Here is a 26,597-nt window from a genome sequence, read left to right on the forward strand (position 1 = left end):
AAGGCTTCTTTCTTTCAACCAGCTGAAGTGATATTTCTTTCTTCTCCCTGAGGATGTTTCTTCAATACTTTGTGGGAAAGAACTTATGCACAGAAACAAAACTAAATAAAATTTACACTGCTTACAAGAATAATCTCAGCTAGAACCATATATTTCTCTACTCAAATGAGTATGAAACTGTTGACAGATTTTGACATTACTTTAAATGTTTTCCACCCCATCTGCAGAAATGTTTATTCTGTATTGTTTTCATCAGTTCATGAGTTGTTATATACGTTTGTACATACATTATCTATGCATTGAACACTTTGTATGGGCAAAGTTGCATATTTCTTACTATTTTTTTCTAACACAACGTATCTCAGGTGTTAGTGTTGCTATCTCCACTGAAAGGAACATGGAGCTTAGAGGACATTGCTAAGTTTACCCAGTTAATATTTGAAGAATTGAGATGAGAATTCAGTTTTGCTCGACTTCTAATCTTAGGACATTTCCATGAAAAACATTTTCCTTGAGCCAGCTGACAAAGACGCAAAAGATATTTGGAAGGAGGTCCAGCTGAGCAGATTTAGGAGATAAAAAATAGCAGCATTTCATTAATTATGCTTCTATCTCTCATCCAACTGTGAAGCGCACAACCTAAAACACCAGTCCCGTGTCAGTTGACCAATATGAGCTACAGGCAATTCCTAACCTCAGCCTCAGGATTGCCACACTCTGTTCACCAGTTAATACAATTTATAATGTTTAGGAGAGTGTTTGGCTATGAAAGGAGCAGAATAAACTGCGACTATAGAACAGTGTGGTGACAGCCTAAATGGAAAGCACGCAAGTTTGCATGATAAAGACTCAAGTGAAATAACGTGTAATTGCTGGGAGATGGTCCTCCTAAAGCAAGTTGAATCTATTCATTTTTCTTTTTCTGTCCAAAGTGTGTAGTCTTAGCAAATTTCATTTATCCTTTGTACTAGCATCCCTCTTCTGCTGCTCTCCATTTTCTGTTCTCTAATCATGACCAAAGAAACAACATATTATTCTTAGTATCTGCCTATTTGGTGGAATATGCCTATGATTCAAATGCAACCCACTCTTCGTTTAAACTACCACTTAAAAAGACAGTGGGAACTCAATAAAAATACTTGGAAAGACACCATCAAAAGGGTGTAGTGGAAGGGACCTGGTAGAGGGAAAATACCAATTCTCTTCCTCATCTTCTTCACGAAGTATGATGTTTAAGTGTGGTAATCAGAATAGGTTAGGTCAGGCTGAGGGAACAATGCTAAAAGTCTGGGGACTTGAAACAAAGGAAGTATATTTCTTGCTTACACTCCATATCCACTGCAGGTAGGCAATGATGCTGGGCTCATTATAGTCACACAGAGACAAAGGCTGGTAGATCAGCCCCCTCAAATGTACACAACACCGTAGGAGGGAAAAAGCATTCTTAAGGTTCTGTAACTGGCATTTGAATACTTCAGCTTGGAAGTGACACTTATCACTTCTGCTCCCACCTCATTGGCCAGAATTAGTCACATGGTTCTGTCTACAGAAGAGACTCATGGGTACAACCCTACTGGTACCCAGAAGTGGTGAGCTAGAGATGTTTAGTCAACAGAAGGGATGGTTACCATGCAAAGAACACATTCAACATCTAAACAATGTTTAATGAGACCAGTAGAGGAAAACAGACTCTCAGATCATTAGAATGGAGTGTCAAACATTGAAACACAAAGAAAGAGAAGTTTAAGGACAACACAGCAGTTGGTAATTTATGAAACATGAAACCCAAAGAAGTGGTACAAAGTGAAACTACAGATTCAAAATGGGCTTTGGCAGATTTATCCATGGCAAAGCTACACTGGGCCAAACAACTAATGCTTATCTCTGAAGTTGGGAGGAGGGATGCAAACCCTACTGAACATAAATAGCATTCTGGTGCCATGTTTAGAGGGAGACTTGCTTGGGATGACCTTGCAACTGACCCAGTCAGTCAGTTCTGATCATGTTAAGTTACGAAGGCCCCCTCAAAGAGTAGTTGAATGATATTACTTTTGGAATCAACAGAGAAAGATCTTTCTCAATTCATATAGCATGACTTCTGGAATAAAACTTGGAGTAAGCAATGGAGCCAAACATGAATTCTATTTAAAAATTCTCTGTTTTGTTAGCACGACAGAATCAGTTTGATTAAAGTGCCTAAGAAGTTTTTCCTGGATGACATAATGAAGAAATAATTCATCCATATTCACTCCTTTCCCCTGGACTCTCCAACACCAGCTCTAAGCTTCTCTTTTTCTCCTTTTGCCATATTCCTTTGGCTCAACTCTTACTTACTCTTTCAATTACAGTTTCCTGTTTTAGTGACCTTCCTTGTGAACTCCAAAATATTTCTTCAATTCCTCGCTTTAAAAAATCTGAACAGGGCAGACTGAGTATAAAGAAAATAGTCTGAGATGATTTATTACATTTCATAATGAATCTTTAATTTCTAAAAATGTTGCCAATAGACTGCTCCATTTCCAGAGGCACCTTTCCTTTTCCTGTCTTTTGGATTCTGCATCTGTCAAATGTACATGGTAACACAAACAACCGAAGAGGAAATTCCTTGTTGGTGGTTGACATTTTGTCCTTAGTCTTTTTGTTCCTTTTAAATGCGCTCATGCCCTTTAAGGATTCAGCAAGACAACACCACGTAGGCTCCCTATCTCCCCAGCACAGCACCACACCCAGAGCATGATGGAAGGTCCTTCCTCCTTGCAGGAGAGGTAGATACAAATCTGAGGACTCAGAGAGATGCCTGGGAGTACAGTGGCGGAGGGGGTATGGTTTGCTCCACACCTGAGCAGCTGGCTTCAGGGTAGCCCTATCCCTGATGAGGCCAGCTAAGGGCAAGTGAGACTTTTCTCACTCTCTGGAGATGTGAAGTAAAGAGTGGTGGAACCCTCCCAGACAGAGGTCACTTGATTAACCCAGGCCAATGTTATCCGGATAACAAGGTCAAGTACTTCTCACTGTGAGGAATTTTCAATTTATTTCACAGACAAGCTGGCTCCAACTAAGCCAGCATCTCTCCTCCCCTGGGAACATTATTAGAGGAAGCTGAGGGAGGAGAGCCCAGAGCCCTTTGCTGGGGCCCTGCCCTCACAGTCTTCAGGGTCCATCTGGTCAGGGTCCCACTCATTCCCGTGCTGGGAGTTCTGTGCAATATCTTTACAAGAAAGGGGCCAGAGTATTAACAGGGGGGATAAAGTCAGCTCTTCCCAAGTTCCATCTGGGATTCAGAGTGCAGCCTTTAAAGGAGTGGGGTCCTTTCTGTTGTTTGGTTTTATTTTGCATTCAGTTGAAATTTCTATGTAATTTATGACAGAGGAAGTCAGTTGCTTTTGCCTGCCTCCCGTTCCTTCTCCTTCCCCCACATTTTTCTTTAAGGAACCATATCCTTATTTATTCTTTGCCCATTTGGTTTAGGAAGGGCTCCCTAAACTCCTGATCCAGGGAGGGTATAAAACATTGAGTTGTCACTAATGGAGCTCTAGTCTTCTGATTACCAGGCTAGTTAAGACATGCCCACTTCAGCCAAGTTGAGTCAGTGAGAATTATCACCCTGGGCTCTTGGGGTGCACTCAGGGGAGAGGCAATGTCTTTTGAATGGGGCTGATAAGATGACTAAATAAAAGACTGGGGCTTCCTGTGGCCATTCTTGTCTTCCTATGTGTTGGCTTCATTCTCAGGCGGACTTCCCATGTGGTAGCAACGAAAAGAGATGGAGAAAGAGGGAGAGAGGAAGACAGGGGAGTAATCTGGTGACGCTTCTTCTCTGAGTTCATCCACGCCTGAACTATATCCTTGGACTTCCCAACTAAAGAAGCTCATGACTTCACCTTTTCCCCTTAAATTTGTTTGAATAGAATATATGTTCACTGCATCAGGAAAAAAACCCAAAGCAAAACATCTCTTGTTCATTTCCGGGTACAACAGGCTTGGTATCTTGGGGGGCCCGCAGAAGTCAGGTGGTACCCAAAGACACATCTGCAGCATGGCAGAGCAAGGGGACTCTAGGCTTGAGAGTTAGTTGCAGAAACAGAACCAGAAACTCATTTTCCTTGAAGAGTTGTGTCTCCTCAGGCAATTCACAGCTCCCTGTTGGGGCCTGAAGTTCTTCATTTTAGAGTGACTGAGTCAGAGAGAAAGAGTAAAGGACCCCTCTTAGGACAAAACCTGTAGGATTCCTGTGGGCAGCCCCTATTTTGTTGGTTCTCGATACAAGGCTTAATTTGTATGTTGATTTCATAACTGCACTTATTAATCGGGGTAATGATACTCTCCACAAGACACTGATTTCTTATGTACTTGGTTTAGCATTTGTTTGGTCACTGTATTTAGTTTGAGTTCTGGGTAAGGCTGCTACACTGGCAATTCCCTTAACCAGAGTTACAATCTCTCACTTGGTACTCTGTTTTCCCTTAATGCCATCCATCTGCATGATAACTTAGATGAGTCATCCTCCCTCCAGTTTACTCATTCATGCATGTTCTTTCTGTTTCCTGTTGTCCTTGTTCTCTTGTGCTTTTTCATTCTTTAATCTTTTTCTCCTTATTGTCACCATCCTCTTTCTTCCAATACATGTCCTGGACGATACTAGTCTTTAATACTCTTACTTTTCTTTTTTTTTTGCATTTCTCATATACTCTCCTCCTATCACAAAATGTCCATAAATGTAACCAACATCTATTTACCACTTACTGAGTATCTACTATAGGTCAAGGGCTTTGCTGTATCATTTCTTTAATGACCTCTCAAACACCTTCTGAGATGGGTATTATAGATTATGTGATTTGGGCTGAATTACTTAACTTTTCTGAATATTTGTCCTCTATAGGATACACACAATGAACACAAGAGCTGAAGCTAGAAACCTGGTTTATGTTTCTCCAAACCTGTGGTCTTTCTAATAAAATGTCTGGACTCCCTACATGTGTACCAAATGTTAAGTCCCACAGCTTTCACACAAGCCAAGCCAGCTGCCTTTAGATCTCCAATTAAATGGCTCATCAATACCTGATACCAGGCTGCCTCAGGGACAATTACTCAGGTCTCCGAGAGTGTCCCTGGAGGAGCCACTCAGACAAGACCGAATAAAGAGAAAGAAGAACTCTAGGGAAAATAGACAGTCAAAGCAAGATACACAAGTAAACCAAGTTTCAGAGAACACACCCCTCTTCTTCCCACATTTCCTCTCAAGGAAACATCTAGAAAATATATTTTAGAGAAAAAATGAAAAGTATGAGAAATAGGGATGCACAGATGATGTGGTAACTGGAAAATTAGCTGGCTTTAAAACTGGACTCTTCCATATCGAGGAGACTATATTCTGGATTTCATGCACAATCCGTAAGATTTCCAGAGGAGGAATAATTATAAGCATCCCTACCTACATGCCTTGGATAGCGATCTACCTCCCCTCTAGGTCTCATGAGCAGTGTGGTGATAAGAAATAATCCATTCTTTCTCCCACTGAATTGCAGGTGCAGAGAATAATTTGTCAAATACAGTGGGAAGTCTAGAGCTAGGGCTGAGCAAAGTCAGATGTAGGTCTGATGGGTTCCCTGCTGCCCAACCCCTAACTACAGTTCACTAGGAGATGGGGTTCAGTGGGGCTTTCCTTGACAGCCCAGTTATTCAATTACTTGCACATGGAAAACAATAGAGAGGTGAGTCTTTTGCCAAGTGAAAAAGCGGCAGTTAAAAGGCGGGTGTGCCCACAGGTAGGCCAGCCTATAATTTGGGGTTGTTAATAAGGCTATTATAGGAGGTTCTCAAACCATCTTGGAGACTAGAGATCATGGGACTAGATTATAGATTTATTCTAAGTAAATTGAAAAGCTCCAAGTACTGGAAGGGAGAAAGCCAATATTTACTTAGTGTCTGAGAGGAATCCTATTTTTTTTTTTTTTGTGGCGGTACGCAGGCCTCTCACTGTTGTGGCCTCTCCCGTTGTGGAGCACAGGCTCCGGACGCGCAGGCTCGGCGGCCATGGCTCACGGGTCCGGCCGCTCCACGGCATGTGGGATTTTCCCAGACCGGGGCATGAACCCATGTCCCCTGCATCGGCAGGTGGACTCTTAACCACTGTGCCACCAGGGAAGCCCCAGGAATCCTATTTTTAATCTATCTGCCAGAAAGAATTGAGAAACCAAAATCATGTAGTTTTTAACAGGAGAACCAGACCAAGACTGATCATTTTAACTGAATGGGTGAAGAATAAGAACAACAATAACATCATCATAGTAATAATCTTCACTATAGACATTGGATAATCTTTTGAAGTTAAAAGGAAGGAAGGGAGGAAAAAAGACCTAAGGGAGCAGAAGAGAGAGAAACAGACACACACACACACACACAAACACACACACACACACACACACACCCTAATACTTCAGAGGTGGTGGAGATGAGGAGAGAGTAGACCCCACGTAGCCAGGAGAGGTGCTTGGAGCCAATATCACTCATTTATTATAAGCTCAAATCAGGTCATCTTAGTATGGTGGGGATTCATGATTTGTATGAAAGTTGTACCTTTTTAAAAAGATGCATCATTTGATTCTGATGGTACTCCTATGATGTAAGTGTGTGAGGTAAGATATAAATGGATTTGACTTCTATGTCTTGTGTAGCCTCTTGCTTTTTCCCCCCACCTAATATCTTGGCCAGTTTGTCACATCAGTACACAAAGATTTATCTCATTCATCGTAGACACTGTAGAGTATCCCACAGCGTGGGATAGACTCTGAGTGGTTTAGCCACTGATGACAATACACACTCTTGCACATATTTTTTGGTGAAGCTGTAGTTAAATCACCAGATTATGTTCCTCAGCAGAGGACAGGAAAGTGGAAGGCTCCACAAACAGCTGACACCCTCGCTGCCACGTGGAGATTCCCCAGAACTGCTGTCGTGGTCAGACACTAGCAGGGTTGTGGCTCAGACTGCTGGGAGAAGCTGAAATGTCACCTGAGGACTCACCTGCTCCAGGTCCTCGGCTGACCTTTTGTTTTCTCCTGTGGGATCCTGATAGGGCAAGACAAAGAGCTCGGCAGCGGTGGGTAAGCCAGGGAGCACCGCCACCAAGATGTGCTGGCCCGGAACCGCGGTGGCCTGAGGGAGAGACACAGAGGCGCATGTGAGTCCTGCAGGAAAGCTGATGAGAAGGGACCAAGTGTTCAGCAGAGAGTTGGGGGGGGGAAGAAGACACAAAGGTGTGGAGGTAGGGTGGGAAAGTAGGGTCCCGGGTGCACCAGTTGGGGAGGGATGTGAGAGACACCACTGGGTACCAGTCAGACTCTGAGGTCTGGTCCTAGCTCCATCCCCGTGAGACCTGAAACACTTTGCATCTCCTCAAGTTAAAAAGTGGGAATAATAGCAGTACCTGTCTTGTATAAGTAAGTGGACCTTGCCAGTGAGAAGGCCGTCACTTACTGAGCTTTATCTTCTGCCCCTCATGCCTTAACACTTTCTAACCTAGCTTCCTTCTTCCGCAAAGCATTAGAGTTATTCTCCAGGCTGACCAGGCATACCTCCATCACCTAACCTAACCCCAGACCACAGCCCCCAGGCGTCTGCTGAGTTCTCCACAGCGTCAGACCCTGATGACCATCCCGTTCCAGAAAGCACTCTCAGCCCTTCACTCTGCTGCACGGAATCTTCTATTAAAATCATAGATATCACTCACTCAAGAACTTCCTCTTTCCTGAGCCCACTCTCTACATGGTTCTAGAATCCACGGCTAAAATCCCGGCTTCTCTCTCCAGGGGCCAAGTCAGAACGTCATTTGGTTGTTTTATGAGAACTTCTCATATTCACCCCGGAAATCTTCATTCTGCACGTGGATGACCGGAGCCACTCCTTTCCCAGATACCCTAGCTGGGAGCCTTATCTCGTGTCCAGCACCACACTCTCCTTTCCATGTCCTATCTAATCAGTCTATGAGACCTTGACAAGTCACCCTCCACACGAACGATCCTACTGGTTCCTTCCTGTTTAAATGCCCCCCCGTTAATATAATTCAGCCTTTACACTTTCTCCCTTCAAGTTTTACAACAGCCTTCGCATCTCCAGGAGACAGGCTACTACTTCCAGATTTATCTTCCTACAGTCCAAAGCAGATTGTGTTTCCATGTCCAAATTCATGCACAAATTTCCACTGCCAACTGGGTTAAATATCTATTCAAAGCCTGCAATATGGTCCCACCTTTCCTTCCTACACTAATTACCCACAACTCATAATGTCATCTTACGCTTAGCCAAATAGACTCACGTACAATTTCTCAGTATTCCAGCCTTTTCTTGCAAATGTTTTTGTGCATGCCATCTCCCCCAGAATGTCTTTTCTATACATTTGCTGCTAGAACATTACTTCTCCTTCATGAGCCCTCGTAAAGTTCACTTATTTCAGAGTATTTTTCATGATTTCCCAATTAGATGATTGTTGGTTTCTGAAATCTACATTTATATTTTTTTCAAAGTAGCAGGAAATTCCATTTATTGGGTCCTTACCATGTGTCTGGCATTGTGCTAAGCAACTTCTTAATATAATGTAATGCGACACCCCACAGCGACTCTTTGGAGCAAGTGTTATTATGCCTCTCTGTACAGGTGAAGACAGATCACGGGTTGGGAGTCTTCAGGAAGCTGGCTCTGAGTTTAGTGCGTAGGGTGTTTATTAGGGGACATTCTTGGAATGAACATCTATGGGAGTGAAGGCCAGGAAGCAGGAATGGACAGAGGGAGAAGCTGAGCTGTGAAAAAGGCCAACAACAGCCTCAGAAGATCCTGTAAGGAGTGAGAATGGCCCTTCAGATTTGTCTGAGGTTGAGCTGAGTGGCCAGGCCTTTATACAACCGCGTCATTGGACATGAGCCACTCCAAAAGGGACATGACATGGGGAAGGCCGCTGAAGCCTCTGCCCACAGCACTCCCAGCAGCTAAGATAACAGTCTTTCCCTGAATGGGGATCTGGGAGGGGCATCCCTATTTCTGCTACAGGACAGACAGTAGATGGAGGAAAGTTCAACACTGGCTCAGGGTCATCTAGGTAGTGAGTGGTGACACTTAGTTTGAAACCTTGGTCGGACCATAATGCCTCTGTCCTGAACCAGTGCTCTCCTGCCTTCCTTCTCCTGACACTTATCACAAAGCAGCTCCTATCCCGGCTGATACCATACTGTTTTACGGCCGTCCTAGATTTTTTTTTTTTTTGTGTGTGTGTGTGTGTTACGCGGGCCCCTCACTGTTGTGGCCTCTCCCGTTGTGGAGCACAGGCTCAGTGGCCATGGCTCACGGGTCCAGCCACTCCGCGGCATGTGGGATCTGCCCGGACCGGGGCACGAACCCGTGTCTCCTGCATCGGCAGGCGGACTCTCAACCACTGCGCCACCAGGGAAGCCCCATCCTAGATTTTAAACTCAAAGCTTATGTCTAAACCATCCTCGTTATCAACAAAACTGTTTACTGAATGACATTCAATTAAAGATTCCATTGCAAAATGTCAAAAGAAAAATCCCAACCGATGAGGAAAATGCAGTCGATTTTATATCAAATTCTGTTACAGAATGAATAGGAAGAAAACTATAAATAAGTCGACTGCCGGCTGTACCTCTTATAGAGCTTATTAGGGGACACTTGGCAATAGGGTACTTCAGAACTTAAAGAAGTGGCCAAGTGTAATTACTGATCTCAAAGATAGGGTGGGGCGCTGGGAACCAGGGCTGGCTCAGCTGCCTCTTAGGAGTGGGTAACAAAGGAGCCTTTAAAGCTCCCTCCACCCCATCACCCCTTATCCTGAGGGATGTTGAGCCAACCTGTTTGTTCTCCATTTAGCTGATTATGCTATGCAGTGGCCTAGAAATATTAATGAGCAGTCATTTCTAGCCTACTGGACAGCTGGTGGAAAGGTGGAGGCCCAGGGCATCTGATCCCTAGACAATTAATGGGAAGAGAAATCAGCCTGGAAAACATCACTGCTGAGCTAATGCCTGGTTGATAAAGCACCTGGGGGTGTTGGATAGCTGCCTCGGAGATCTACAGGGACATGGATCTCTAGAATGCCGCAGACTGAAGGAGGTGAGCTGTGGGTTCACTGAAGGGTGTAAGTCATCTCTCTCGGCCAGCAGAGGAGAGAAACCAGTTGTCACACCAGGGACAAACAGCTCCAAAGGAAAAAGGGCCTGTTCCAGTTGGGCCTGTGGTCTGGTAGCTGCAGCCCCTGGTGGCCATAATGTTTAGCCACCAATAACGTCATGGATGCTGAGTCATTAAGAAAGATAAAGGTGAGATGGCATTTACCCAGAGGCACAGAAGACAACTCTTCTCCACCCCACTATTCCACTTATTCCTGTCTCTCTAAGTAACAAGACAAAGGATAGCAGCAGAGTGGAGCGGTAATCAAGATTCAAACCTTGATGGTCTGACTCCAGAGCCTGATTTTAAACTATACAGCATCGGGCAAGTTATCTGCCTCTAAATTCAGTTTTCTCACTTGTAAAGTGGGAATAATTATTCTATCTACATCATAAGCTAGGGGTTTTGTGATTAAATGTGTTTAAAAATGCAAAACACTGAGGAGAGTTTCTGGAATATTGTAAGTGCTAAATAAATATCAACAAAGATAATGGTATGAATACGGAGAAGGCCAGCTCTTTGCCAAAAGGCTGGATGCGAGATCCGTTTTCTGAGCAGGGGTTACCTGAATGCCTTTGTCTCTCCTTATCCCTTTGGGTCAGGAGACACCATGTGTTGGGTGCAGGAAAGAATGTATAACTAATCCTAAATTGACTTTTCTTTCGTGCTAAGAATAGACTTTAGGGAAAAGTCATCTCTGATTTTCTGGGTTTGTGCAATAAATCGAAGCAGCTCCGCGAGCAGATATCCCATTCCTCTGACTGTTCGTGGAAGTGGAGTATGCAGGGGGCAATGTGCCTAGGAGGGTGTCTGGTCAAATTGTAGGTGACCTTTGCTCAGAGAGGGATGAACCACACCACCTTGTTACTCTCCCAGGAACCGGATGAGGCTACGCTTCACATGTGAAAACCCAGACACGGGATTCAGATCCTTCACTTCAGTTTTGTAGCTCTGTCACTTATTAGCTGTGAGGCTTTAGACAAGTTATTTAACTTCTCTGAACCTCAACTGCCTAATCTGCAAATGAAGACAATAATACTTTCTCTTTTTTTAAGCATCTTTTAGGTCCCCCCCACTTTTTTTTTTTTGGCCATGCTACATGGCTTGCAGGATCTCAGTTCCCCAACCAGGAAACGAACCTGGGCCATGTAAGTGAAAGAGCTGAATCCTAACCATTAGACCACCAGGGAACTCCCAATAATACTTTCCTCTTGGGGCTGTCGTGGGAGAGAAATGCCATTAAAAGAACTGGGACATAGTAAGATGACTACCCTCCTGTGCTGAGGGTTCACTGTGCTGTTGTGCTGGACATTCGTGAAGCTGGAACCCAGGCTGCTCTTACCAGTTGTATCCGTGCTGTGCCACTGTGATGCACAGGAGCTGTTTTTACATGTACCAATGGCTAATCATGAACTCTGCCACGTGACTGTCACATATTTCCAGGGTCGTCGTCTCTAAGCAGAACAAGCGTTTCACAAGGGGTAAGGACCCCCTGGTTACTCAATTTAATTTCCCCCCATAGCACCTGTGACGTGTCTGCACACATGGGGCTCAGCTTTGCAGGTATCAGACAGATGATACCCACTTGCCCTGGCCTCCGGCTCTTTCCTGCCATTTATTTGAGCAAGGGTCCCCTCTCCATGAAGCTCGGTAAAGACAGAGAGGAAAAGGGTCTGGGCCAGAGGTGTTGTTTGCACTCACCTCCACCAGGGACTTTTTGATGACTCGGCTGATGTCTCTCCTCCACTCAGGGATGTCCGGGTTGTAGTCGTCCAGGTTTGGAGAAAAGGACAGGCGAAGAGATCGGAATTCCTCTGGAAATACAACAGTAGGGGGATTACTATAAGTCAGATAGGTCTCTCAAGAAGTCTGTTGTACTTCATATTTTATGCAAAGCCCTAATGGAGGGTCCTTTTCCTTCATACTCAACAGAGAGACCTTACTACAAGGCAAGTTCAATATCCCATCCCTCTTACCTCTCAGCTCCTCTTCCAGACCAGAGCCCTGGTCTGTGGCCCATGCTTAGCTCCACAGCCTTGTGCATTGTTCCCAGTTCTAGCCCCTGCACTCCTGGACACTAATTGTGCACACCTGAAGTGCCCTGACAGCATCGCAGGTTTATGTCTCTGGGCCTTTTTGCACACGCTGCCCCTTGCCTAGAATGCCCCATCCTTCTCACCTTCTATGCACACAACATTCAAGCTCTAGTTCAAGCATTTACTGACTGAATAATCTCCCCCACCATATTTTGATTTTCTTTCTTCTGGTACAACTGTGTTGGGCACATACCTTCATTATCATTACATCATAATAATTATTATATGATTATATAATTATAGTCATCATTGTAGTCATTCTACTGCTAAATTCTGTTTGTATGGAAGTTTCATTTAAAGGAATTTTCAGGTCTTTAATTCAAGGGTTTTGTTAGTTGGCACAGTAGCCCCTGAGTTAACCTTGGGCATCCAGGAAGTAGATGGAATTATAAAAGCAAGGATTTTGTGCAGAAATAAAAGAATTCTCTTGTCTGTAAGAGAATATGGGGAGGAAGTCAGAGGAGCTTGAAGCACCGCCAGACCGTGATGCATACATAACACTTAGTGCAAGAGCGGGAGGAAGGTTCAGCGAGGCTGATGGGAAGTCCACGAGCCAAGGTCAGCCAGAGGAGCCCCACGTCCCAGGAATGGGTTCGCCCTAGTATTCCTGCCGCACTCAGTCACTGGCTGGCTGGCATGGCCTTGGCCCTAGCACGATGATGAGTTTCAGAGCACAGCCCTGGGGGGTCTTAGCACAGGGTATACTCAGATCACATCGCTCCCCCGAAATCTGCTGGAGGCTCCACACTGCATTTTGAATAAGATTCCGATTCATATCATGGCCTTCATAGTCTCACACAATCCAGTGCCGACCTTCCCTCCTGTCTTATGTCCCTTAGGCTGCCCTGCACTCCACGACCCCGTCCTTCCCTGTGTTCCTCAATATGCCGTGTTCCTTCCCATGTTAGCACACCTCCAAGTCCCAGATGACAGCCTTCTCGGCTCCTTTTCAGCCTTCAGTCTCTCCTGGGAGAAACCCCTCCCACCAGCAACCTCAGGTATCCTCCCTTTCACCAACTCTAACACCTTTCACCATATGACCCTATTTGTCTTCTTTATTCTTCTTGCCTTTAAAATTATTTTGTTTTGGGGGGTAAGCGGGGGAGGGACAAATTGGGAGATTGGGATTGACCTACACAAACTACTATATATACAATAGATAACTAATAAGGACCTACTACTGTCTGGCACAGGGAACTTTACTCAATATTCTGTAATGACCTATATGGGAAAAGAATCTAAAAAAGAGTGGAGATATATATATATATATATATATATATATATATATATATATCTGATTCACTTTGCTGTACACCTGAAACTAACACAACACTGTAAATCAACTATACTCCAATAAAAATATAAATAAATAAATAATTTGGTTTTTTTACTGTCTGTCTCCCACAAAAGAATATTAGTTCAATGAGGACGGGGGCACTGTGTTCCTGGCCCTTTGGGACAGTGCCCAGTTCATGTTAGATCTTCAATGACTAGGAGTCATTTAATTAATAAGTTTGTTGAATAAATAAATGCATAAATATCAGTGGAGGCTCTCTGTCATTTATGCATTTTATTATTCAACAAACATTTCTTTCTTGTTTTAGGCATGTTCTGGTGTTTCACGAGGGGTTTAGCAACATCGGCAATGCCGATGACACGTTCAGGAAACACAAAAACCCACTCGTGCGTTTCCTAACACGGCTAAAGATTTATTAGGCGCAGGCACTGAAGACTTTTACATGATCAGGCCTGTACTTATGGCAGTCAGCTTACTCCAAACATGTATTTTTCAAAGTTTGACTATTTTATGAGTCACTGGCCACCTAGGTGAATATCCCCATTTCAGTTCTGATGGAGAAGAATGAAATGCATGCTAATTAGTAGTACAGTAAATGGCAGCCCAAGGAATCACCCACTGAGTCCTAACTTTTCACTTTGAAGATGTACGTGTATGTCATTTTCACTTTCCCCAAACCTCTTAACCAAACTGTGGAGACTTCACCTCAAAAGAAGATATTTATCTTAATAAAAAGACACAAATGAGAAAAATGGTGCAGCTCCCTTTGTAATTCCTTAGCATGCTAAACAGCAGTGCAGAGAAATGTTATGCCTAAGTTTATTCAACAAATAGGGGATGCGTATGGGAGGACTGAAAAGGGTAAACACCAGTAACATATGTATTTTTTGCAGCTGCTGAGAGATGAAGTCTGTACATTTACATTTTATTTTTTTGTATTTAAAGGCAAACCTGAGTCCTGAAGCAAATTAAGGAAAACCATGCAAACTAAATTTTCTTGTCTCCAGTCTCTTGTGTGGCTTTGGGCAGACAATCTTTCCTCTGTCGACTTCCCAAATATGATACCTCCTTCAGTCTGACCATAATGGTCTTAACTTTCCCCTCAGCTTAATTAAACTTTAGACAGGTTTCTTCGGGAATTCAGGCTCTGACCTCCCTTTTCTTAGGGCATCTACTTTAGAAACTTGCAATTGTAAATTCTTCCTCTGCACCTTTGAGATGTAAATCTTCTGCAATCCAGGAATGCCTTTCTCAAGGACCTGGAAGCCATCTCTGAAATGACATACAGTTTGCCAACAAACACATGAAAAGATGCTCAACATCACTAATTAACAGAGAAATGCAAATCAAAACCACAATGAGGTATCACCTCACACCAGTCAGGAGGGCCATCATCAAAAAACCTACAAACAATAAATGCTGCAGAGGGTATGGAGAAAAGGGAGCCCTCCTGCACTGTTGGTGGGAATGTAAATTAATACAGCCACTATGGAGAACAGTATAGAGGTTCCTTAAAAAACTAAAAATAGAATTACCATATGACCCAGCAATCCCACTACTGGGTATATACCCTGAGAAAACTATAACTCTAAAAGATAGGGGCTTCCCTGGTGGCGCAGTGGTTGAGAGTCCGCCTGCCGATGCAGGGGACATGGGTTCGTGTCCCAGTCCGGGAAGATCCCACATGCCGTGGAGCAGCTGGGCCTGTGAGCCATGGCCGCTGAGCCTGCACGTCCGGAGCCTGTGCTCCGCAACGGGAGAGGCCGCAACAGTGACAGGCCCGCGTACCGCAAAAAAAAAAAAAAAAAAGATACATGTACCACAATGTTCACTGCAGCACTATTTACAATCACCAGGACGTGGAAGCAACCTAAATGTCCATCGACAGATGAACCAACAAAGAAGATGTGGAATATTACTCAGCCATAAAAAGGAACGAAATTCAGTTATTTGTAATGAGGTGAATGGACCTAGAGTCTGTCATACCGAGTGAAGAGTCAGAAAGAGAAAAACAAATACTGGATGCTACCGCACATATGTGGAATCTAAAAATACAGTACTAATGAACCTTTATTCCTACGGGGCAGGAATAAAGATGCAGATGTAGAGAATGGACTTGAGGACACAGGGTGGGAAGGGGAAGCTGGGACGAAGTGAGAGAGTAGCATTGACATCTATATACACTGCCAAATATAAAATGGATGGCCAGTGGGAAGCAGCCGCATAGCCCAGGGAGATCAGCTTGATGCTTTGTGACAACCTAGAGGGGTGGGATAGGGAGGGTGGGAGGGACACGTAAGAGGGAGGGGATATGGGGATCTATGTATACGTATAGCTGATTCACTTTGTTGTACTACAGAAACTAACACAACGTTGTAAAGTAATTATACTCCAATAAAGATATATATATATATATAAAGAAAGGAAAGATAGCACCCCTGCCTCTGGGAGGGTAGGAGCCTAAGTTCCCTAAGCACCAATTAGCAAACACCTGTGGCTTAACCACACTGATAATCCCCTCCCCACAGAGTCCTTTAGCTTATCCCAGAGTTTAAAACTATTCCTGCCATTTGTTTCTGTTGAATTCAATCTTGCCTGTTTAACACCCTGTGATGCAATATTCCTTTAATAGGTCATGCCTGTCCTTAGAATTTTCTAGTTATATATATGAAACTCTGGACAACCCACCTGACTGAAGATGAATTAAGGATGTTGGATGGCTCAGGAATTTGGTTAGAGGAGGGAGAGACCACTCTCCCTGCTCAAACTTTTAGTTAAGAAATGCTTTTTAATGAAGAGAACCCATATGATGGAGAATGACCCACTCTCGATGATGCCTTTAGAAGGACTTTAGGAAGAGGAAGAACTAAGCATAGCAAGGGATAGAAGGTTTCCATGAAACTAGATTCAGAATTATACTTATCAGATTATTCAGATTATATTTATCCCCATATTTTGTCACTTGTAAAACAGGGATAATCATAGCGTATTTCTCATAAGTCTGTTCAGAGGATTCAATAAAACAGATCATATATATCAAACGCTTAGAACAGATGCTGATAAAGGATCCATCAACATTAATTTCTACCACTACCATCATCATCATGATTATTATCATTAGATCTGTTACTGAATAGCAGAATGACTTTAAGCCAGTAGTTCCCATTTTGGGGCCGCAATTTCCTAACTGTGAAATAATGGATCGGACTAGGTAAGTCCAAAGACCTTCTAGATTTAAAGTTCTGTCTGTGGTTCTAATGAGGAGATAGCTGTTGGACTAATGGGTCAGTGTCCATTAGTGACACTGGTGAAATCCAGGAGGGAGAGAGGAAAGAGAGCATCCGATGGAAAAGACAAGAGAGCCAAACATGTAGGGTAATTTCGGAGCATGGGCCCTGGGTCTAGAAGGGGTGGGCTGGAAGCTCAGCTCCACCACTTACTAGCTGGGGCAAGTTATTTACCTCTCTGAAAAAAATGAGAGTAATAATATTGGCTACCCTGCACTACTATTGTTATGAGAATTAAATGCATTTCCAGAGCATAGAAAGGAGATGGAGAGGAAAGAGAAACAAAAGCTCTCCTCCATTAGGGCCACCTGGCTAAGAGGTCGCCTCACTGATGGGACCTTGTAGGAAAACCACAGCCCTGGTTTACTTTCACTTACTGTTGGGGCTTATCAAGTCTCTTCAGGAAGGGGAGAGGGAGGAAACACTATGTAATCTAACAGGCAGCCATGCAAGAGGAAGAGTGTCCTCAGACACATTCAAAGTTGCTTACAAATTACTTTCTGAGTTTGAAGGTCAAGTTAGCAAGACGAGAAACGAAAAACAGAACCTGCATCAGAATCAATTAATTCTGGAACTGGAACAATGGATATTGTTTGGACCACGAGCTAGTGTGTGTCTCTGTCTCTGTCTCTCCATCCCTCTCAACCTCTGTCTCACCTTCCCTCCCTCCCTCCCCTGAGCCTCTCTCTTGCCCTCTCTCTGCACAGCATTTATTTCCCCATCTATCTCCTTTTAAATTCCTGCTTTTTAAATTTTAATTTTCCGGGATGCATTAGTACCGCTTTCATATTAACAATAAAAGTTCATATTTTTACCATCTACTAAAGCACTTAGTGCAGATCCATCTGACTATATTTCTATGCAGAAAAAAATTACCAAAATGAGATCAATTTGTATAAACTGTTTTCCACCAAGGTTTCCACCTTTTCCATTTCAGTAAATTTTCATTCCATGTAACACCTTGACCACATTCAATTTCCCCAATTGATTACCACATTGTTCTGTACAGCTGTTTGTTCAAACTAATGTCTAGTCTACAATGATGCACATGTGCTTGTTATGACCCTTTCTTCATTTTTAGACTAGCAGAGTGTTTTATAAATGATACATATTTGCAGAAGAGCTTTTCAGAGCATTTAGACATTGGCAGATTCTTCTTAATGATCAAGACTCTTGAAGTTGAACTTTAAAAATAAAAGCCTCAATATTAACCTCTTTTTTTTATAATAGGTTTTAGCTCTTTGAATACCACCAAAATACCAAATGGAATGAATCAGCCTTACACATAATGAAACTCACTCTTCTCTACCTAAGGTAGGTGGGCGTACAGTCGTTCTATGGGCACCAAAGCCAGTTTGAAAAAAAAAGCAATAAACCCTCTTGTGGTTTTGTGACCACTACGTTGCTGGTGAACCGTATCTTCCCCAGAAGAGGAGATGAGCCTTGACTCAGCTCTTTCTCAACCACTACCCTCTGTTCCCTGGGAAGATTCATAGCGAGGATGGCTTCCGGCACCAAGGTACCAAAGCACCTCATCCGAGGGATGGATGAGGGCAGTGATGGATCAGCAGACAGACCACTCACCGTACACTGCGATGGTCTTCGTGTCCTGCAGGATGGCATTCCCAGCTGAGACTTGCACTGTGATGGTGTTCATCCCTTCAGAAGTAAACTTGAATGATATGCTTCCCTCCAAGGTGATCAGGGGCTAAAACAAATGAGGCCACAGAGTGAAGGGACAGCTGTTCAATTACAGATGAGATAGGCACCAGCTCTGAGCCACTGACAAGCTCTTTAAATCAGCGGAAGCTCTTTCTGGCGCATTCCGTGTGACTAACTCCACCTATGCCTCCCCATTACCTCAAGTTCAGGCCAGAAAGGGACTATGAGAGACATGATGCCAAGAAATTCTACTCATTCTTTGTGAATTTGACACCTCCTTTCTGCTATCATCCTGATTCGGGGCTGGGGAGATCCATAGGTCTTACTTGCTCTCTTTGTTGATAACCTACTTGTATCAAGCAGATCCCTTAATCTGAGGCAATAATAAAGAGGGGGTTCATATTAATCCAGATTTAAGCAGTAGTCACTGGAAGTCTACAAGGTGCCAGTGCTCCTGTAAAGGGTGTACTATGCATATAAAATTACAGTGGAACACAGCAACTATGGACACCAAACTACACTAGCTAGACAGGTGTGGCCTTGTGTGGCTTGGCTTCCTCTGAGAAGCCGTATCAGCAGTTTCCTGGAAGGAGCTGCTATGGAAACATGTACTAATTGGACAGCGGTTTGAGGACTCAAAAGAGAAAAAGAAAGACTTGGAGCAGTGCCTGTAATGCAATTAGATACCGGGGTCCTAGAGGAAAAAGATTATTAGCCTACTGACCTCCCTCGACTAACTCCCCACAAACATTTCATTCCTGTCTTTCCTTAATTAATTTACAAATCAAAATTCATTTAACTCCCTGTGTAGCAGAGGGTAGACTAAAGCCCAGCATAAAAATTCTACTTGAGTCTGGGCTCTATATCCAATGCAACCCAACTACAGGCAGTTTCAGAACCCAGGCAAGGGGGAAAACACATGCTCAAAGTCTGAAAGTTCTTAACATGCAAGCTATGCGTGGAAGATTGGAGTGAACTTACCCACCACCTTCAGAGGCGGTGAAAAAGCAGTGACTCAAGGGGCCGTGTATATGGCTGAAAGAAGTTGGAAACTTCTGTCTGAGGAAAGGAAAACCCTTAGAAATCTGAGCCATGTGGCTGACAGGGTCTTGGTGCTCTGGCCGGGTGTCAGGCCTGAGTCTCTGAGGTGGGAGAGCCGAGTTCAGGACACTGGACCACCAGAGGCCTCCTGGCTCCACGTAACATCAATTGGTGAGAGCTCTCCAAGAGATCTCTGTCTCACTGCTAAGACCCAGCTCCACTCAATGACCAGCAAGCTCCAGTGCTGGACACCCCATGCTAAACAACTAGCTAGACAGGAACACAAGCCCATCCATTAGCAGAGAGGCTGCCTAAAATCATACTAAGTTCACAGACACCCCAAAACACACCACCAGATGCAGTCCTGCCCACCAGAAAGACAAGATCCAGCCTAACCCCCAGAACACAGGCACCAGTCCCCTCCACCAGGAAGCCTACACAACCCACTGAACCAAGCTTAGCCACTGGGGGCAGACACCAAAAACAACGGGAAATATGAACCTGAAGCCTGAGAAAAGGAGACCCCAAACACAGTAAGTTACACAAAATGAATAAACAGAAAAACGCAGCAGATAAAGGAGCAAAGTAAAAACCCACTAGAACAAACAAATGAAGAGGAAATAGGCAGTCTACCTGAAAAAGAAGTCAGAGTAATGATAGTAAACATGATCCAAAATCTTGGAAAAGAATGGACAAAATAAAAGAAACATTTAACAAGGACCAAGAAGAACTAAAGAGCAAACGAACAATGATGAACAACACAATAAATGAAATTAAAAATTGTCTAGAAGGAATCAATAGCAGAATAACTGAGGCAGAACAGATAAGTGACCTGGAGGATAAAATCGTGGAAATAACTACTGCAGAGCAGAATAAAGAAAAAGAATGAAAAGATTGAGGACAGTCTCAGAGACCTCTGGGACAACATTAAATGCACCAACATTCGAATTATAGGGGTTCCAGAAGAAGAAGAGGAAAAAAGGGGTATGAGAAAGTATTTGAAGAGATTATAGTCGAAAACTTCCCTAATATGGGAAAGAAAATAGTTGATCAACTCCAGGAAGTACAGAGAGCCCTATATAGAATAAATCCAAGGAGAAACACGCCAAGACACATATTAATCAAACTATCAAAAATTAAATACAAAGAAAAAATACTGAAAGCAGCAAGGGAAAAGCAACATATAACATACGAGGGAATCACCATAAGGTTAACAGCTGATCTTTCAGCAGAAACTCTGCAAGCCAGAAGGGAGTGACAGGACATATTTAAAGTGATGAAAGGGAAAAACCTACAAACAACATTACTCTACCCAGTAAGGATGTCATTCAGATTCGAGAGAGAAATTAAAACCTTTACAGACAAGCAAAAGCTAAGAGAATTCAACACCAACAAATCAGCTTTACAACAAATGCTAAAGGAACTTCTCTGGGAAGGAAACACAAGAGAAGGAAAAGATCTATAATAACAAACCCAAAACAATTAAGAAAATGATAATAGGAACATACATATCGATAATTACCTAACATGTAAATGGTTTAAATGCTCCAACCAAAAGACACAGACTGGCTGAATGGATACAAAAACAAGACCTGAATATATGCTGTCCACAAGAGACCCACTTCAGACCTAGGGACACATACAGACTGAAAGTGAGGGGATGGAAAAAGATATTCCATGCAAATGGAAATCAAAAGAAAGCTGGAGTAGCAATTCTCATATCAGACAAAATAGACTTTAAAATAAAGACTATTACAAGAGACAAAGAAGGACACTACATAATGATCAAGGGATCAATCCAAGAAGAAGATATAACAATTGTAAATATTTATGCACCCAACATGAGCACCTCAGTATATAAGGCAAATGCTAAGAGCCATAAAAGGGGAAATCGACAGTAACACAATAATAGTAGGGGACTTTGACACCCCACTTTCACCAATGGACTGATCATCGAAATGAAAATAAATAAGGAAACACAAGCTTTAAATCATACATTAAACAAGATGGACTTAATTGATATTTATAGGACATTCCATCCAAAAACAACAGAATACACTTTCTTCTCAAATGCTCATGGAAAATTCTCCAGGATAGATCATATCTCGGGTCACAAATCAAGTCTTGATAAATTAAGAAAACTGAAATTGCATCAAGTATCTTTTCCGACCACAACATTATGAGACTAGATATCAATTACAGGAAAATATCTGTAAAAAATACAAACACATGTAGGCTAAACAATAAACTACTAAATAACCAAGAGATCACTGAAGAAATCAAAGAGGAAATCAAAAAATACCTAGAAACAAATGACAATGAAAACATGACGACCCAAAACCTATGGGATGCAGCAAAAGCAGTTCTAAGAGGGAAGTTTGTAGCAGTACAATCCTACCTCAAGAAACAAGAAACATCTCTAATAAACAACCTAACCTTACACCTAAAGCAATTAGAGAAAGGAGAACAAAAAAACCCCAAAGTTAGCAGAAGGAAAGAAGTCATAAATATCAGATCAGAAATAAATGAAAAAGAAATGAAGGAAATGATAGCAAGGATCAATTAAACTAAAAGCTGGTTCTTTGAGAAGATAAACAAAATCAATAACCCATTAGCCAGACTCATCAAGAAAAAAAGGGACAAGACTCAAGTCAATAGAATTAGAAATGAAAAAGGAGAAGTAACAAATGACACTGCAGAAATATGAAGGATCATGAGAGATTACTACAGGCAACTATATACCAATAAAATGGACAACCTGGAAGAAATGGACAAATTCTTAGAAAAGTATAATCTTCTGAGACTGAACCAGGAAGAAATAGAAAATATAAACAGACCAATCACAAGCACTGAAATTGAAACTGTGATTAAAAATCGCCCAAAAAACAAAAGCCAGGGACCAGATGGATTCACAGGCAAATTCTATCTAACATTTAGAGAAGAGCTAACACCTATCCTTCTCAAAATCTTCCAAAATATAGCAGAGGGAGGAACACTCCCAAACTCATTCTACAAGGCCACCATCACCCTGATGCCAAAACCAAACAAAGATGTTACAAAAAAAGAAAAATAGAGGCCAATATCACTGATGAACATAGATGTAAAAATCCTCAACAAAATACTAGCAAACAGAATCCAAGAGCACATTAAAAGTATCATACACCATGATCAAGGGGGGTTTATCTCAGGAATGCAAGGAATCTTTGATATATGGAAATCAATCAATATGATACCCTATATTAACAAATTGAAGGATAAAAACCATATGATAATCTCAACAGATGCAGAAAAAGCTTTTGACAAAATTCATCACCAATTTAAGATAAAAACTCTCCAGAAAGTAAGCACAGAGGGAACTTATCTCAACATAATAGAGGCCATATATTACAAACCCACAGACAACATCATTCTCAATGGTGAAAAGCTGAAACCATTTACTAAGACGAGGAACAAGACAAGGCTGCCCACTCTCACCACTATTATTCAACAGCAATCAGAGAAGAAAAAGAAATAAAAGGAATCCAAATCAGAAAAGAAGACATAAAGCTGTCACTGTTTGCAGATGACATGATACTATACATAGAGAATCCTAAAGATGCTACCTGAAAACTACTAGAGCTAATCAATGAATTTGGTAAAGTAGCAGGATACAAAATGAATGCACAGAAATCTCTTGCATTCCTATACCCTAATGATGAGAAATCTGAAAGACAAATTAAGGAAACACTCCCGTTTACCACTGCAACAAAAAGAATAAAATACCTAGGAATAAACCTACGAAAGACGTAGGTTTTCGAGATGAAAGACCTGTATGCAGAAAACTATAAGACACTGATGAAAGAAATTACAGATGACAGAACAGACGGAGAGATGTACCATGTTCTTGGATTGGAAGAATCAACATTGTGAAAATGACTATACTTCCCAAAGCAATCTATAGGTTCAATGCAATCCCTATCAAACTGCCAATGGCATTTTTCACAGAACTAGAGCAAAAAATTTCACAATTTGTATGGAAACACAAAAGAGCCCGAATAACCAAAGCAATCTTGAGAAAGAAAAATGAAGCTGGAGGGTCTTCCCTGGTGGTGCAGTGGTTGAGAATCTGCCTGCCAACGCAGGGGACACGGGTGCGAGCCCTGGCCTGGGAAGATCCCACATGCCGCGGATCAACTAGGCCCGTGAGCCACAACTACTGAGCCTGTGCGTCTGGAGCCTATGCTCCACAACAAGAGAGGCCACAATAGTGAGAGGTCCGCACACCATGATGAAGAGTGGCCCCGCTTGCCGCAACTAGAGAAAGCCCTCGCACAGAAACCAAGACCCAACACAGCCAAAAATAAAAATAAATAAATAAAAAATTTAAAAAAATGAAGCTGGAGGAATCAGACTCCCTGACTTCAGACTATACTATAGTATAGTAATCAAGACAGTATGGTATTGGCACAAAAACAGAAAGATAGATCAATGGAACAGGATAGAAAGCTCAGAGATAAACGCACACACATATGGTCACCTTATCTTTGATAAAGGAGGCAAGAATATACAATGAAGAAAAGACAGCCTCTTCAAATAAGTGGTGCTGGGAAAACCGGACAGCTACATGTTAAAGAATGAAATTAGAACACTCCCTAACACCATACACAAAAATAAACTCAAAATGGATTAAAGACCTAAATGTAAGGCCAGACACTATAAAACTCTCAGAGGAAAACATAGGCAGAACACTCTATGACATAAATCACAGCAAGATACTTTTAGACCCACCTCCTAGAGAAATGGAAATAAAAACAAAAATAAACAAATGGGACCTAATGAAATTTGAAAGCTTTTGCACAGCAAAGGAAACCATAAACAAGATGAAAAGACAGCTCTCAGAATGGGAGAAAATATTTGCAAATGAAGCAACTGACAAAGGATTAATCTCCAAAATTTACAAGCAGCTCATGCAGCTCAAAAAAAACAAACCCAGGGCTTCCCTGGTGGCGCAGTGGTTGAGAGTCCGCCTGCCGATACAGGGGACACAGGTTCGTGCCCCGGTCCGGGAGGATCCCACATGCCACGGAGCAGCTGGGCCCATGAGCCATGGCCGCTGAGCCTGCGCGTCCGGAGCCTGTGCTCCGCAACGGGAGAGGCCACAACAGTGAGAGGCCCGTGTACCGCAAAAAAAAAACAAACAATCCAAGAATGGGCAGAAGACCTAAATAGACATTTCTCCAAAGAAGATATACAGATTGCCAACAAACACATGAAAGGATGCTCAACATCATTAATCATTAGAGAAATACAAATCAAAACTACAATGTGTATCACCTCACACCAGTTAGAATGGCCATCATCAAAAAATCTACAAACAATAAATGCTGAAGAGGGTGTGGAGAAAAGGGAACCCTCTTGCACTGTTGGTGGGAATGTAAATTGATACAGCCACTATGGAGAACAGTATGGAGGTTCCTTAAAAAACTACAAATAGAACTACCATATGACCCAGCAATCCCACTACTGGGCATATACCCTGAGAAAACCATAATTCGAAAAGAGTCATGTACCACAGTGTTCATTGCATCACTATTTACAATAGCCAGGACATGGACGCAGCCTAAGTGTCCATCAACAGATGAATGGATAAAGAAGATGTGGCACATATATACAATGGAATATTACTCAGCCATAAAAAGAAACAAAATTGAGTTATCTGTAGTGAGGTGGATGGACCTAGAGACTGTCATACAGTGTGAAGTAAGTCAGAAAGAGAAAAACAAATACCGTATGCTAACACATATACATGGAATCTAAACAAAACAAAAAAAACAAAGTGGTTCTGAAGAACCTAGAGGCAGGACAGGAATAAAGACGCAGACGTAGAGAATGGATTTGAGGACACAGGGAGGGGGAAGGGTAAGCTGAGACGAAGTGAGAGAGTGACATTGACACATATACACTACCAAATGTAAAATCGATAGCTAGTGAGAAGCAGCTGTATTGCACAGGGAGATCAGCTCGGTGCTTTGTGACCACCTAGAGGGGTGGGATAGGGAGGGTGGGAGGGAGACGCGAGAGGGAGGGGATATGGGGATATATGTATACGTATAGCTGATTCACTGATTCACTTTGTAAATACAGAAGCAACTATCACAACAATGAAAAGCAATTATACTCCAATAAAGATGTTTAAAAAAATTGAAAAAAAGAAGCCTACTGAACATAATCTGTTGAGAATTTGGTTTTCTTCTAAAAGCTTAAGAAAAAACAAAAAAAAAGAAGTTGTTTAGTACTGTCAACTTCTAGTACTAGCTTTCAGGCAAATAAATAGATTTCTCTTCTTCTACTATGGGTAGTGGGCCCACTCTGGGCCCAATTTACATGCATGGTTTCATAAGAAATAAGAAAGGGTTTCTTTTCAGTTGATTTATGTCGCAGTAGAGGTGAGAGATTCCTTTGACTGTCAGGCATGCAGCAGGTCGGGTGTCAGGAGATGTTTCCTCCCTGGGCTTGTGCAAAAGTATGGCTCCAGTTAAAGCCAACACTCAGCTCTGAAGTAGAAGAAGGTTTGTATTCACATAAGATGCATTGCGTTTGAAGAGCAAAGTCACAAGCGAAAGCAACTCTGCTGGAAGGAGATGACGCTTTCCAGTCCAGAGCAGTTGGTCCCAGGGCCCTCTGGGAAGGGAGGCTTCGGGGCCAGAGTTCTACTGCCTTAACTAACATTTGCAAGCAAATTTTAATTTCTGAGAATGGAGTGAATTCCAAACTGAAACAGAGCATGAAGCCTGGTGTGAAGGGAAGAAAAACCCAGGCAGGCCTGAGAAGGTCTTGGATCAGCGTGAAGCAGCTGAATGAGACTGGAGGAAGCCACTTCACCTGTCCTCACTTTCTCATCTGTAAAATGAAGGACAGAGTAAATGAGGTCTAAGGTTTCTACTGGTGTTGAAACTGCTGCCCACTTTGGGAATCACAGGGAATATTTGGGGGAAACAGAAAGCTGAGCTAAAGAAGGGGCTGCGTCTGATCCAGGGTGAGGGGGTCACGGCGGGGAGC

The 26,597-nt window shown here is 42.6% G+C and overlaps 1 protein-coding gene across 5 annotated transcripts in view; it reads right to left on the reverse strand.

Annotated features, from left to right (window-relative positions):
• The window catches only part of SORCS1 (sortilin related VPS10 domain containing receptor 1), a 559,188-nt gene that overhangs the window by 23,128 nt on the left and 509,463 nt on the right, over positions 1-26,597 (reverse strand). For all 5 annotated transcript variants that reach the window (XM_060125410.1, XM_060125412.1, XM_060125411.1 and 2 more), the window contains exons 21-23: positions 18,441-18,564; positions 11,878-11,990; positions 7,024-7,155 (exon numbers count right to left, since the gene is read on the reverse strand). In XM_060125410.1, coding sequence (XP_059981393.1) covers positions 7,024-7,155; positions 11,878-11,990; positions 18,441-18,564 — 369 coding nt within the window. The remainder of the gene's footprint in view (positions 1-7,023; positions 7,156-11,877; positions 11,991-18,440; positions 18,565-26,597) is intronic.

The sequence above is a fragment of the Lagenorhynchus albirostris genome, chromosome 16, assembly GCF_949774975.1.
Source record: "Lagenorhynchus albirostris chromosome 16, mLagAlb1.1, whole genome shotgun sequence".
Classification (NCBI taxonomy): Eukaryota; Metazoa; Chordata; class Mammalia; order Artiodactyla; family Delphinidae; genus Lagenorhynchus; species Lagenorhynchus albirostris.